Source organism: Epinephelus fuscoguttatus, linkage group LG7, assembly GCF_011397635.1.
Source record: "Epinephelus fuscoguttatus linkage group LG7, E.fuscoguttatus.final_Chr_v1".
NCBI classification, from domain to species: domain Eukaryota; kingdom Metazoa; phylum Chordata; class Actinopteri; order Perciformes; family Serranidae; genus Epinephelus; species Epinephelus fuscoguttatus.
The window spans coordinates 25,769,416-25,785,007 of NC_064758.1; the positions used below are offsets into that span (position 1 = coordinate 25,769,416).

The 15,592-nt window shown below is 42.9% G+C and overlaps 1 protein-coding gene across 1 annotated transcript in view; it reads left to right on the plus strand.

The window, feature by feature from the left end:
* The window catches only part of LOC125892401 (nerve growth factor-like), a 28,936-nt gene extending 19,111 nt beyond the window's left edge, over window positions 1-9,825 (plus strand). The window contains exons 2-3 of the mRNA XM_049582401.1: window positions 5,109-5,216; window positions 8,741-9,825. Coding sequence (XP_049438358.1) covers window positions 8,752-9,642 — 891 coding nt within the window. The 5' untranslated portion in view covers window positions 5,109-5,216; window positions 8,741-8,751 and the 3' untranslated portion in view covers window positions 9,643-9,825. The remainder of the gene's footprint in view (window positions 1-5,108; window positions 5,217-8,740) is intronic.
* The last annotated feature ends 5,767 nt before the right edge of the window (window positions 9,826-15,592 follow it).

The following is a 15,592-nucleotide window of genomic DNA, read 5'->3' on the forward strand; positions in this document are numbered from 1 at the left end:
CATTTTGACTCAAGAGCTTTGTTTCAAATAAAACCTTCTCCAAATGTACGAATTACAGCACTTGATCCTTCAAGACTGATCCTTAAAAGCTGTTGCATTTTTCAAGCATTGATTAACAAGCGTTAGATACCATTTCTTTAGAGGAAATAAATGTCTTCATACACTTGGATGCGTGTAAAAGGGAACAGAGAGCAAGTTGACCTGGCAGTCGTCCTTCTTGATAATTATTTCCAGTGGATGACAGCAGGAGGAACTGCACCACACTGACTTGATGAGAGACACAGAATCGCTGTTTACCTTCCTCTGTTTTCCTCCGCATCACCCTCTGTCCATCGCCTTTCTCTCTATCTCTGCAGCTGTCAGTCTCTCCTTCTCACCCCCTCATAATCCGATGCTGTTGTCATCGCTCCCAGAGAGGTGTGTGTTTGTTTGGCAGGACTGCTGACGTGCCGCTCTTGCACATCTTTTAACAAGGACTTGTATCTAATGACTAATGTATCACACTGATGGGAGGAAACCCCTACTAAATGTAAACTAACCTCGGACTGATGGCAGGTAACACTCTCCTAAACTGCTCATGATTTGGCCCACCTGCCTTGTTGTCATTGTATCACAGTCAACACGCTGCACTGTAACCACATGCAGTCATTTGGCAGCTCTCAGGTACCAGAGTCTGATCAATGGAGCATCTTGTGGGCTAAATGAAAATGTGTTACTGGCTAACGCTGCATAGTCAGTACCAGTAAATGTGTGGCTCAGCTCCACCGCCTTGGGCTAAGTAATTAGTCTCCGTCTGAAGTGTTTCCCTCTCATTTCGTCTAATGATTCATTTTCCAGGTCACAACCTAGCAGCTGTGACTGATCTCGTCTTTCCGCACATACTCTAATCGACTTTTGCAATCCTGTTTAACCAGGTAGTGCAATGTGGCGCCTCAAACGAGCATGCCATTGTAGCATTTCAAAGTGACGGATGACTCAAACAGAGATGGTCTTGATTTACAGTTTGGCAAAGCTTGGGGAATCGGCCTGTTGTGAGAAAGGGAACCTCCTTAGAGCAGGGGATGCTACAGTAAGCCACATGGGGCCGGCTTACAAAGTCTCTTCTCATAAACATCCTCCTTGGTGCAAACTGTATAAAGCATGAATCATAAAAGCATATATCCAACAACCGCTTTGTTTATACCAGTGTGTATTAATACAGTATGTTGAGTGTCTGGAAATATGAACCATATTGTGCCCGTCATATCTGTGGTATTTGCCTAAATGGTTTTGGAATACCTTTGTCATTATTTGGCTGGTACATAGGAGCAGAACTGTCTCCTACCAGCTCCATTATTCTCCAGAGCATCTCCCATGTGTGTTTGTGTGATTTCTTTCTGCTTGGATACTAAAGAGGAAAACAGCTCACTGTCTTGTGCATGTGGAAGTGCAGGGAGCCTCGCACAGAACCCTGAGACTTCCTGTTTTATCAGTACCATATGGATGCCCCCCTCTCCCACCCCTAGCAGTTTGATATAGGATGTATGTTAGCATGTAAAATCCATTGCACCATTTCATCTAGCATTTTCGATTCCAGGCCCAGTCAACACCCTGCAAGCGTGGCTGAAATCTATTACTTTCCTGCGATGCTAGGACACGATTTCTGGAAGAGAAACCGCAAAACCATAACACAAACAAACAGCATTGGGAGCACATCCAAACCCAGTTCACTCAAAACCGCGGGAGCATCTCACGAGCTCGTATGGCGGTGCGTGTGTGTGTTTGTTATTTTGCATACAGTATTTGTGTGAGGGGGGTCGGAGGGATCGCCAGACAGATTCTGATCCAGTGCTGAAGTAATCCCATAAGTCAGAGGTGCTCTCTAAACCGCTCTGACCCCTGTGCTCCTGCGCTGCAGTGTTTACGCTGGCTCCACTGGCATTAAACACAAGCCACATATTTTTAACATTAGGATCCTCCAGGCTCACCCTGGGCCATGTAAATAGTGAGCTGCCCGTCAGCCGGGATCAGTCAACTCACTGCCTGTTTGGACCAGCTCCATGCGTGTGTGAGTGTGTCGGCGTGCATGCGTGTGTGATTGTGTATACTGAAGCCAAAAAGATATCACCAGTAGGTCAGTTTCTCTTAAGTCTCAAACGATAGCTCTCGCCACCTCCCAAGATTTGCTTGAACGTTTTGCAGTTCGATGCCAAGAAGTATTCAAAATTTTTATCCAAGCACAGTAAATACAGAAAAATCCTGAATTTAAAGGGGAATACCATCTAAATGAAGAATTCCCATATGTTATCTCCATAGCCAAGGAAAGTTTAATCAATAGTTGTGAACATAAGCTTCTCTCAAAGCCAGAAATGAGCTCTGTTCTGTTGTAGTGTTCTCAGTCAGGAAACAGAAAATGGGGCCATAAACTCAGAACGTTCCCCTGGGTGCATCTTTCCAGATTAGTTTTTGGATTTGAGAGAGAGATGTCAATGTTGAGTAATATTTTTGGACTGCTAAATACAATGAGAATAGCGTATAAATTTTGAAAATGGGTGTAGTTCCGCTTTAAAGATTTTACTTGTAAACATGGTCTAGGCTTATCTGCAAAAGGTAAACGTATGCAGAAAGGCCACATTTAGAGTCATGGACCATCATTGGATTAATATGATGGATGAATTAACAGGTAAGCAACATTTAATGCTGTGCCTGTTTGTGGCAACCACTTTATACACTGTAGGAATAACCCTTTTTATTCAGTAAAATACCAGTTGTGCACATATATATACACATCACAAAATATATAAGTGCCAAGCTTAATGCTGTTTTAAAACTCTTAAATCGGTAACTCTTAGTTATATAAATGTGGTGGAGTAAAAGTAAGGTAGTGGAAAAGGAGTAAGAAGTAACAGAAATGCTCAAATAAAGCACAAGTTTCTTAGAAAAGCTACATACACTTTATTACAGCCACTCTTCACCACTGTCACACAGACAAGCACAGAAAACGTGGCTCAAACAGCAGAAAACTTTCTTTCTTGTGGGAAAATACCTGAAAAGTGATTTAAGATGCTCAACTACTCTCATGTATCTGAGCTGCTGTTTCCAGCGGGAACAGTGCCAGTGACATTTTGATACTTCTCAGCTGCTTGATGGGGTCTTTGAATTCTGGTCTCTGCAGGCAATGCAGGCAACACTGACCTCTACTGGTTGTTATTTTATGTGCTACACTGGGAGGATTTCAGTGCCATTCATCTGCCAGACCTGTGTGCCACAGAGGATTAAATAAAAACTAGATCATGTTTCATCTTCGCAAACATGACCATAAATCACTCGTCACTTCTTACGCTTTTTTATACCCAGCCAGGATGCTCTACCTCTCACAACAAGGCTGTAAAATTAAAACATGTTGAGCTAAATATTTACACCACTAATAAACTTTGCGGTATTCCAACAACGCACCGGCAAGGTAGGTTTCACAGAACGCTGCAGATAAGTCACAAATACTGACATGCCAGTTTCAACACACCTCAGTGACCTTCTGAGTGTTTGTGCGAGAGGCGGTGTGTGTATTCATTCTCATCATGGCATCTAAGCATGCAAACTATTCATAAAAACAACCTTACATGCACTGCCACATGCAGGTATGGCATGTGTGTCTAAGAAAGGCACGGCTTGCATAATGTGTGTGTATGTGTGTGTGTGCATGTGTTCACAGCCTCCATTAATGATGCATGTTGGAGTGTTTTACGCTCAATATAATGCAACATCTAATGAGGTGTGAAATGCCACACATTCCAACTTATGGCAAGTCTAAGCTCTGAGAGTTAAACATGGTGAGTGTGTGTGTGTGCTCTGCATGAGATAAGGTCAGGTAATGGTAAATTTTGTCAGTCTGTGAGAGCTGTTGTTGTCAGGGTGGAAAATAGGAGTTTTACTTGCACTATTTATGTTGAAACTGGATGGTATGTCAGCCTGAGAGATGGAAAGTGTGTCCAATATGCCATCTCAAGGGAACAAAATTTGTTCCATTTCTTAAGCTAAGAATTGGAAGACTGATTTTTAAAGCATGATTATGATCCTGATGCTGTTATATAGTGGCAATTCTATGAGAATTACCTTCCTGTTTTCTATGCAAACTTGTGGGCCTGTAAATCCCTTTGAGAAAACATACTGTGATTCAAGGCTCTATCTATCTACATAAATACAAACTTGAGTTAGCCATAGCTGTGAGCCTGTAGCTCCACAATTTTTCCCCATTTGTGAAATGCTTCGCTGGTTCTGACATACGTTTCATTTTGTTTAAAATCAGACAGACTCTCTTTTAAATGCATTAAATGCCCATCTTCCATTTTTGTGGGTTATTTTACAGCAAAGGAAGTTGTTGCCAGTAATGAAATGGCAAGTTTTTCTGCAGGATTTCCTGCCACTGACTAACAGGCTGTTATCCGAACGGACGTGCAAGTGCATCTGAAATGGTAGCACAGCCAACAGGAACACCTTCTCTCTGATTTGACCTGTGATTGGCAAGAGTCTCCCGTGACACAATAGATTATTTAGACCAAAGGAGGTGCACGAGTCTAGTTTGCTCTCAGATAACTTGAATTGTAATGCTCAAAGGTCATTACAGGATTTTTGACCAATAATGCAAAAAAAAAAGTCTACTTCAGAGAAGGATAAAAAACGTTTCTTCTGTCTCCTCCTTTGCTTTTCATTCTGCAATATTTTGCAAGATTTAGTTGACATTTTGACAAATTCTTGACTGAAATTATTCCTCAATGTGTTATCGTTGCCATTTTTGTTGTGAGAAGATGTCTTGCTGTATTTAAATATACACCATGTGTAATGGGCTGAATGTATGGGTATGACACAGATATAATTAACTCAATCATGAGAAATAAATAAAGTGTGGAAGTTGTTTTCCTGCCTGTGAGTTAAAGTTTAGACTCAAATGATAAAGGCTGAGATATTAATTAAATTAGCAGGAATTATGATGATGGAATTATGATGGAATTATGAGTTCCTGGTTTTAATAAAACATCTGTAGCAAAACATAGAATACACTGCATATTAAAGGCTGAATCATGAATCCATACGTTTAAGTTAAGCATTTGGTCTGTGTGTGTGTGTTACAGAGCTGTGGTTCAGGGGGTCCAGATGGCAGGCATAAGGGGCCCGGCCTGCACTGGAGTCTGGCTCTAGAGTCCACAGGGGCTCCCACTTCAACTGGACACATTCCACAGGTACACATGAACACAAAACACCAGAAACCAGCAACACACAAAGCAAGACGCATTCAAGTTCAAGGCCCAGAGATGTTCCTGTGGTGCTGGCAATTAACCAAACATTTTGTCCGAAACCAGAGCACTTAACAAGAAACGCTGCACAACTAGATCTGTGGAACAATATGAAGTCTGATAGAATTACAGCTTGCTGCTTGGTGATGCATGAACACTAGGTTGCAACTACTGCTTTATCAGTGAACCTAAGAATGTCATCCAAATAATCATTTAGCCTTTAAAGGTCAATTCACTCAGAGAGCTCATAGGCAAAAGCTAGTGAAGGAATCTCTAGGCGCAGTTGTTCGGAGAAAATCTGATCAGATTTCTGCCATCGGAGTGGATCAGATCTTGGAAATGGGTTGGTCAAAAGAAAAAAGGATCCTGAAACTGGATTAGATCACGTAATCCATTCTTGGTTTTGATCTGGATCAAACCATCAGTATGTGTGGTTCAAAACTTTTTAGCAGGATTGGAATACTATTGATCCAGTAAATAAATAAATGAATAAATCAATCAGGATTATCTTGATCAAAATGCAATTAAAATATCTGAATTGGTCAAATATGTATACACATTTCTTTATATTCTGCACTTGATTTGTTTAACAGTTACTGTGATAAAGTAGATATTAATCTAACTATTAAGCCTTTCAGTACAGTGAAGTTTTAAAAAAGGATGTCCCCATGTAGCAATTTCGGGGAAATAGCCGTGAAAATCAAACTAAAATTACTTCCCAAATTATCCCAAAGATCTCCGTATTGTTTTCTTTGGCAGCACCTATAGAGGTAAATGGTAAATGCATTGTGATTGTCAGCAGACTGCCTATATTGTGATATGTAGAGCATCTGTATTTGGTGATCTTGGAAATCCAATGTTGCTTTGAAAAACCGGTATAAAAGCACAATAGATTAACTGATCCTGGACAGCAAAACATGGGATTTCAAATTAGGATAGAACAACTGGGCCATAAATAGTATGCAGGAGGTAGCCTAATAGAGACCCCCCCAAACAACTCCAAAAAGGTGCCCTAACCAGCTGAGCCCACATCTCTTTGAACATTAGCAAAGGCAAACACAAGAAACATCAGAGCGAATAAACACACATGCATTGAAAATGAATACAAACATTGCAATAGAGATTTCATATTAATACCAGATTAGGCAGCAAGCAAACTGAACAGCCAGCAGCACAGCATCACCCGAAAACATGCAGAAGCCAATCATTCATTCATTCATTCATTCATCACAAACTGGCTCTTGGAAAGCAACAACACAGCACCAAGGCTCAACTGAGAAACAGCCAGCAACAAAGCAGCCACAGCCAACCAGACAACCAGCACTGAGCCAACACAGGAAATGTCACTGGTAATGAATGGAGGGAAAAGCAGCACAGCAGCAGTTACTTAGCTCAGACTCAGGCATGATGGCAGGTAGGAATCCGGTGAAGAGTCCTCTAACAGAGTGGTCCAGGTCCCACAGCAAACACAGGAAAACTTCCTGCAGGTTTCTGTCCTCACACCTGCACTGACGGCTGATAGAAACTGTCGGAACACTTCAGGCAGCGCGACGCACCGTGACTGTTTACTCCAAAATAACCAAATCCAAACGGGGAAGCAGGCCATGAAAGAAACCGGCTGACATGACAGGTTATAATGCCCGCGTTGTACACCTGCATGAATATGACAGCCACTATGTGTGAGCCAATCACTGTAAAGCATACTGCAGACACCTGATGCCAGCCAGCCAACACATGCGCGACTTCCGACGCTCTGTGTCATTAAAGGGACAGTTCACTCCAAAATTAAAACCACACATTTATCCTCTTACCCATAGTGCTATTTATTAATCTACGTAGATTGTTTTGGTGTGAGTTGCCGTGTGTTGGAAATATCTGCCATAGACATGTCTGCCTTGTCTTGAGTAGGATGGAACTGGATGGCACTCAGTTTGTGGTGCTCAAAGCACCAAAAAATAAAATTGAAAATCTCAACCGTAATGTCTCTTTCTAGAAGAAATGACCCGGTTATTCAAGCTAATCTACAGACTTTGTTTAAGCAGTTTTATGTGGGAACTTTTTTTTTTTTTTTACCAATAACTGTATCACCGCACAGAAGGAAGAGTGCATCTGTTCATAGATGACAATAACCAACGCACTCTCACTCCGAAGTCTTCGGAATCCGGCGCTTGAGCAGTGACTTGAGGTGTCAGACACTGACCAAAAAAAGCCATCCTTGGGGCGATGGTAGCGTAGTGGATAGTGCTGGCGCCCCACGTACAGAGGCATTGCCTCGCTGCAGCGGCCGCGGGCCCGAATCCGACTCGCAGCCCTTTGCTGCATGTCAGTCCCCACTCTCTCTCTCTGTTTCCCCATCTCACTCTCTGTCCTGTCATTAAAGGCAAAAAGCCCACAAAAATAATCTTAAAAAAAAAAAAAGCTGTCCTTTAATGTCGTCATGATACGTGGCCAGTCGTTGTTATAGTTTATAGTGTTCAGCGGGGGAAACGCGGTGGGACAAGAATGAAAGTTAAGGTGGTGAAAGTCTGAGCGGGGCAAGCAGAAGAACAGGGGTGGTGGATGGCTCTAACAAACACAGATTTTCACCCGGGAAAGCAGTGTTCACGTCCTGTAAGATTCTGAAGCCAAACAAGTGCTTTTGTTGCCTAAACCCAACCATGTGTGTTTGTTGAAAAAAAAAAAGTCAATTCGTGGTGTTGTACCGACGTAGTGCATCCCAGAACGTCAACAACCAATGCACCCAGGCTACCTTTCATGGCGTATCTGGACATGGAAGGTCCATGACCATTTGTCAATATGTGACAAGGCTGGAGTGAGAATATGTTGCAATACCAAATAGCAACATATTCTTACTAATAGTTACATACTTCTGGCTCACCTGAGCTAGCTAACGTTACAGCTATGGGGAGGAGGACGCCATTGATTTCTATCACTCGTTCGTCTATGAGTAACACATGCTTCCTTCCGCACAGTGATACAGTTGCTGTGTATAGTTTTGTAGAAAGAAAATAGTTCCTACATTAAACTGCTCACAAAAAGTCCTGTGGATTATCTTGAGTAACTGTCATGATTTCTGGAAAGGGACATTGCTGTTGAGTTTCTCAAATGTATTTTTCTGGTGCTTTTAGCACCATAAGCCGAGTGCCATCTAGTTCCATTATATTCAAGAGAAGAATAGCACAACAGTCAATGAAGTATTTATGACTTTGGAGTGAACTGTCCCTTTGAGTGATGATAAATGCCTTTCTCAGCTTTTCAGAACCCTAAGACATGCCATCAGATTGCCTATTTTGTCTGACTAAAAGTCAAAGAGTTAAACAGCAAATCCTCACATGACTATCTGAGTTGTATTTCAAGAAAATCTTTGGTATTCTTGCTTGATACATGATTTGTTTATTTTCTTTCAACATACATGTAAGCATGAGATACAAGCCCTGATACTTGAACTTTTCTCTTTGTTCTTGGCTCAGGACGTGTGCCCATGAGGTCGTCACCACTGGTCCTGCTCCTCCTGATCGGCGTCCAGGCTGTACTGAACATGGGAGGTGGATTGGCCCGGTGCGCCGGGGCAGCCAACCACAAAGTAGGACAGCAGACGGCAGCCAATCACAGAGCAGGACAGCAGCCGGCAGCGGCAGGGGACCACCTTTCTGATCACCATTCTTCACAGGAACATCATAGGACCAGCCATCACAGGACCAAGAAGCCCCATCGGGCAGCTTCACACAACCAGGATAGGAGCCCTGTCAGTGGGCACTCTAGGTCAGATTCCCCCCCTGACCCTTCCATCCCAGTGGTGGACCCCAAGCTCTTCTCCAAGAGACGTTACCGCTCCTCGCCTCGTGTTGTCTTCAGCGAGGTGGCGCCATCACATGACGCCCTGGAAGGTGAGGGCTATGACATTGAAGGTGTGAGGGGGGTGAGGGTAAGGCGCAGAGCGGGATCGCACACCATGCATCGGGGAGAGTACTCAGTATGTGACAGCATAAATACCTGGGTGGGCAACCTGACACGAGCCACAGACATAGCTGGGAATGAGGTGACAGTGCTGCCCAACGTTACAATCAACAACGTGGTGAAGAAACAGTTCTTCTATGAGACTACCTGTCGATCCCCCACGCACAGAGGCTCCGGGACTGCAAGTGGAGGAAGGCAAGGGGGACGGGGTGGCAAACAGGGCTCCAGATCAGGCACCTCCGGCTGTCTCGGCATCGACAGTCGCCATTGGAACTCCTACTGCACCAACACACACATATTCGTAAGCGCCCTGACCATCTTCAAGGAACGGACAGCCTGGCGTTTCATCCGCATCAACGCTGCATGTGTGTGTGTTCTCAGCCGGAAGTCCTGGGCGGGACGGTTGGGGCACTGACTGGGGAGGACGTCTCCTGACCACTGAACTATGAACCAAGCACACACATTTCTACTAAACAGCCACTGCAGCTTTATTGCCAATACTGTAATCCTCTTCCCCACCTCCAAACATACACACACACACTTACATACACACACACACACACACACACACACACACACACACACTCACACACAAACAGCTTCATCTATCCAACCCCTTGGCCCCTGACCCTACCTCAGTCCGAGTCGAGAAGTCCTGGTTGTTTTAAGTTATGAGGACTGCATGTCATATTTATAGTTTATACAGTCAAATATGAAAATATATACAGTATGTGTATATATACAAAATGAATTCAAGCTTTTAATGTTGTTGTTGTTATTGTTGTGTTGTTCATGCTGTTATTTATTAAACACCTCAGTACTTGCCTGGTTTCTTGTGTCAGTTTAAGATGTCAATGTTCACATTTTGGCTTCAAAGCTGCTGTAGTTTGATCATTCTCAACTTTAATGTTTTAGATCACTCTTACCAATCTCATCAGCATTGTTCCCAGAAGGCAACAGGTCATTTTTTTTAAGTGAAAAGTTCTGATAAATTCAGATAGACAAAGTTAGCCACTAGCTGGTGAACATTGTGGAGCATTTAGCAGCTAAAGAGCCAGATAAACCCTTAAGGAGTTGTTGGAGGCTCCACCACAGTAGAAAGGAGAGTGAGTATGGGACTTACATTCATCAGGTGGCCAGAGACTCCAAATTAATGCCAATGCTGCTGTGTCTGCTCAGGCAACTGCTTGCTAACAAGCTCTCCATATCAACTTTATGAGGTGATAATATGTGATTATGACTGCCTCTCGATGGCCAAAAAATTTAATGGTGCAGAATTTTAAAGGATTGCACTGCAATTTGTGCTCTAAACCCATATGGATGCCATAAGGGGGTCACAAGATGAATCTAAAGAGTTCTGAAATGATTAGTGAGGTAGAAACTAAGAAAACACCTTTTCTTTTTCACTTTTCTCCACCTCCTTTTTTGTTAAATGGTTACCCAGTTAGTTAGTTACTTCTTCAAGCCCCTAAAAAAAAAAAGTCTGAGACATGTGATCAGCTTTTGGACCTTGTCCACTTTTGTTTTGGGATCGGCTGCAGACTGACTTGGCAAAGATGGCTGCTGTCTTGTTTTTACATGGATTAGTGTATTGTGCTCTTACTACCACAAGATGGCAGAAGAGGTGTCCATAAATGAGGACAACGGGTCTAAGTTAAGAGGAATGAGTATAAGGTCACGTAAACCCAAAAAGTGACGAGGACACAGAGTCTAAGGAGGATATACAGTAATACTCCTGTGCAGCTGTGGGCCTCTACTGACTCCCTTTTAAAGGTAATTTGGTCCACAAACATGCACAAATATCCAAATACTGACAAAGCTTCTTGACATTACAGGCAGACAAAACTGATAATCATGCACTAACATGCCCCTATCATTTCGGTTAATATGAGGTTAATTTGTTAGCCTGGGTTCGGGAGCAGGGCCACGCCTTTGTCTCTTCTTGACCCATCCTCCCTTTCCCTTTCCTTCATCCATCGTCCTCCCTTCCTCGTACTTACCAACATTCCTTCATCCTCTCTTCCCTTCTCCCCTCATCTCTTGTTATTCAGTCAGGTGCATACCTCTCCCATGTCTCATTCTAGGTACCGTCTTGGGGCCTGTAAACGCCTGAGAGGGAACCCTCACGCTGAGTCTCCCTCTGGCCGATATCCGGTACATCCTCCCAGATCAACCTAACAGAGCACAACCCTCTTCCATCTTCACCCCCCACTTACATCCATTCACCAGTCCTCAACAACTAACACCTCCTGAACTACAATTAAGCATTTAAGGGACATATCACTGTGGCATGGTCCTTGCTAGTGAATTTGTTCCTCATTTGCAATTAATTAAATTACCACAAACCAACTAAAACACAATGATTATGGGGCTCTTAGGGTGTCTAAGGGTTTAGAGCCCGAGCTGGGGCAGTTGTCTACTTTTACTGGCTGATAATTCAGCCCTGTATACTGCAGATGATCTTTGCGTCAGTCTGGAAAGAGAAGAAGAGCATTTCAACTCATCCTTTCAGTTCTACTGTGGACGTCTCTGACAGGTTTGTAGGAATACACTGCCATCTTGTGGTGAAGTTGAAAACCTGATAAATGGTGCTAAATGCACAGCGGAGAAAAAGGAGGACTGTTAGATCTCTCCTCTTTGCTCTCTTCTCACTGAAAGCTGGATCCTGCACCTTTCTTCACATCATCACCCTCCCCAGGTGTCTGGCCGTGCTCTCACCTTCACTAATGCTGCTGCCTCACAGATCACAACATGATGCTGTTTGGATCTGGGTGTGTTGCCAGGAAACCTCATCGCAGCAAAGCTGAGTGATCAAAGGTGTTTCCAAAAGGTGACCTCAGATAACCTCTCGATTTGGCAGGAGCTGCAAATGGGCGTTGTGGTTTGTTAACAGTTTTCCATTTTCTCACAGTTTTGCCTCAGTAGCTGTGAAGTCATACAAGGCGGAAACCTGCATGTGAGGAGAGAACGATGAAGATAAGCTCTGGCTGCAAAATCTGCACCTGCACAATAAACAACACTCTTTGCCAAAAAGCCTTTAAAGAAGCCACTAACTTCTCTGTGACCCTGTAAACCCGTTGGTGTGGATATGAGCGTGCTTGGTTTGCCTCTGCCTGTCAGGTCCGTGATAATCCAGCCGCCTGTCTCAGTGCACCCGGCTCTTGCCCAGTGTCAGCTGGGGTCGTCTTCAGACCCCTGCGACCCTGAATAGAATAAGCAGTCATGGACAATGGATTGATGGATGTCCCAGTACATGAATAAAGAGCACAGGTGCTCAGGTGACTTTGCCTGAAAAATACATTACACAATCTGCAGTGTGACCAGTTGATGGTGCTATGCTGCCACAGATGGAAGTCTCTTTCACTCTTGCCTCTTTGGTATGGTATTAACTCATCAAAGTGTTATGATTGCTGCTTATTATTTTCAACAACTCAACAACAGTTCTACTAAGCTTCAGTTGGGTTACAGCTTCACTCACCTCCTGGCACAGTGAGACAATCACTGACCCTTGCAGCACGCACATATCACAGTCTGTCATCAATAATGACCTCAGATCCAGGCCCTGACCCAAACATGGGTGTAACAGACAGGAAAATAACAACAGCTATTATTCAAGAGAGATGGAGAAAAGCAAAGACTTCACTGAAATTAAGATGGTTACAATAGACGGCACAATGTTTCAGAGTTGGCTGGCACACAATATTAGATATGGTGACAGTAGAAGAAGAGAGCTACTGGCCATGCCAACCCCACGCTGGTCCTGTTTAGTATCATGTTGAGCTGTAAAGCGATCTAGTCAGCCATTATCTATTTTCACGGAGGTTATGACCTGCACGCATTTTTCTTGTTCACATGTTTGGAACCACATAGCAACCAGGCCACTGACTGCCAACAACAACCAATGAGCAGGGACACAGTGCTCTTGTCCCACTCTTATCAGCCTTTCCTCTTTTGGCATTGTTCTGGTTAACGTCCAGACTAAACCTCATTTGTTTTCTCTCCCCACAATTCCCTTAATGAGTGTCGCAGCACGAACTTTGCTGCTCTGTGAGAGTTTGGGACGGCTCGGTTTTGAGACAGACACGTGTGTGAATGGCTGAAGAGAGCAACATGTTGGTGATTATGCACATAAATACATCATCCAAGCATTTATTCGAGCCCTTCTCTCCCTCTCTCTCTCTCTCCATCGTGTCATTCCTGTCTGACTCTTTCTTCCCTCCAGCGTTCAGCTTGGCAGACCACTTTGTTCCTCTATAAGGACATTTTCGAAGCAGTGCCTAATTTCCCGGTGATAAAATGAACTGCTCTTTGGACATTCCCCCCGCTCTCCATGGTTGTGGGGAAAATATTTATGTTGAACATGGTGTTGCTGCTGAGTTACATGCTTCCAGTCACTGATGACATTGAGGGAAGAAATCCAGCAGAGGGGCTACGCTTTCCATTTCATTAATGCTACATTTAGTTTGTGTCTTGTTTGAGTTTAGCTGATGCTTTAAACACGGCTGGGCAATGCATTTAGGAATAAAAAGTAAACTGTGCTTTGTCTTTTTTCCTCAAATAGACTATGACTTGTGATTTAAAATCGTTTTCCAGGACACAATTTAAGCAACTTGAATAAGGAGGGCAGGAAGAGATAAACTTATCTTAAACTCATCACTCCAGGACTAAATTTAGTGCCATGGGGAGAAAAACAGAAAGAAGCGGAAACTATTTTGGTTCCCAGTCAGTCCTCTGAGGATTAATCTGCTGATCATACTGATAAATGATTAGGCAACTTCCTTTAGAGTAATAAAAAACACACTTTAATTTATTTGTTTCCACAAGAGGCTCATATTGCTGCACCGACATATTGTTTGAATGAACAGGAAAGGCTTGGGAAAGGTGCTGTGTCAGTTAGGAAATGCCTCAACACCTCACCGTCACTATTTGTCCATTAAAGGAAATTGAATAAATCCTGTTGTCTAATAATGTGATTGCAAAACAAACAAATTCCTTCATAGAGGTCGGGCCTTCCCTTGGTTAGCCTCTGTCTTAATAGTGAACTATTTGCTTTGAGCATGAGGTTCGAATTTGCAGCAAGTCTGTCATCATACAGGCTGGTTCCCTTACTTATGTGCATGAAGACATATTTGGTAATAGTTTTGCTATTAATATGCATCAATCTCATGACAAACAGGAGAAAATATGTCATTACTCACTTGTGTTTTTTTTTGTTTTACTGGCGTGTGTATTTGTGGGTGGGTTGCTGTGTTGGGATTTGGCGTGTTGTGGTTGAGTGTTTTCCACTACAGCTGTTGAATGGTTGTCTTCATCTTGTATAGTTAAGTTCTGATGGAGCATAATTGACCACATTGGAAATAAATCCTGGACTTTATCGTGTCATCGTGGACAGCATCATATATGTCGGTACTCTTTAACCACTGTATTTGAATTCTTGTCAAATAAACTAAACCAAACTAACCTCTATGCACTGCTGGACAAATAACTGTATGGAAACTGACTCAGCTAAACAAAATGCTGAATCACTGACACAGTCATGCTGACTGTTTCTTAGGTGAGGGGTTAAATCTCAAACAACTGCTTCTTTCTCATTGCCATACACTGAATATGTGTGAGGACAATCAGTGAGGTATGCATGAAGAGAATTCACTGTACAGCATATGAAACAACCTCAAACAATAACAGGCCTTTAGACATGTGATGGAGGAAATATCCTTTTGTCAGCCACAGTGCTGAAAATATCCTGTAGCAAAAAATAGTTCAGCTCCAACTACCAGTCCATCTTATATAATGAATAAAAAGCCAAGCATGAACAGAAATTATAGTGTCTAATAATGATCAACCGTGACAGCAAATGTAAGAAAAACATCTTATTTATGACACCAGCAGACAAGTAAACAACAAAAAACTCTCTTATTAGTGGGTTATTAGCCTATCACATACTCATTTTGAGAATATTAGAAGCACAGTGATTGTATATTGCCAATTATATCCACCTGAGACCCTGTGTCCTCATATGAGGACATTACATTTTGGGTTTACTGGACTTTATATGTCATTCCGCTTAACTTAGGCCTGTTGTCCTCATTTGTGGACACTTTTTTTGTGCCATCTAGTGGTAGTAAGAGCACAATACACAACTCCATGTAAAAACAAGATGGCAGCCATCTCTGACAAGTCAGTCTGCAGCCGATCCAAAACCTGATGTGATCATTTTATGATTAATAACATGTCTAGTTTGATATGCCGTGCAAATTTGACCAATTTAGCAACAGTAACAAGGTTAAGTGCTGGTGAGAGGACATTGGGACTTCATTATCATCTCCTTTGAGGACATTGGGGCGTTATTTATCTGTTTATCTGTT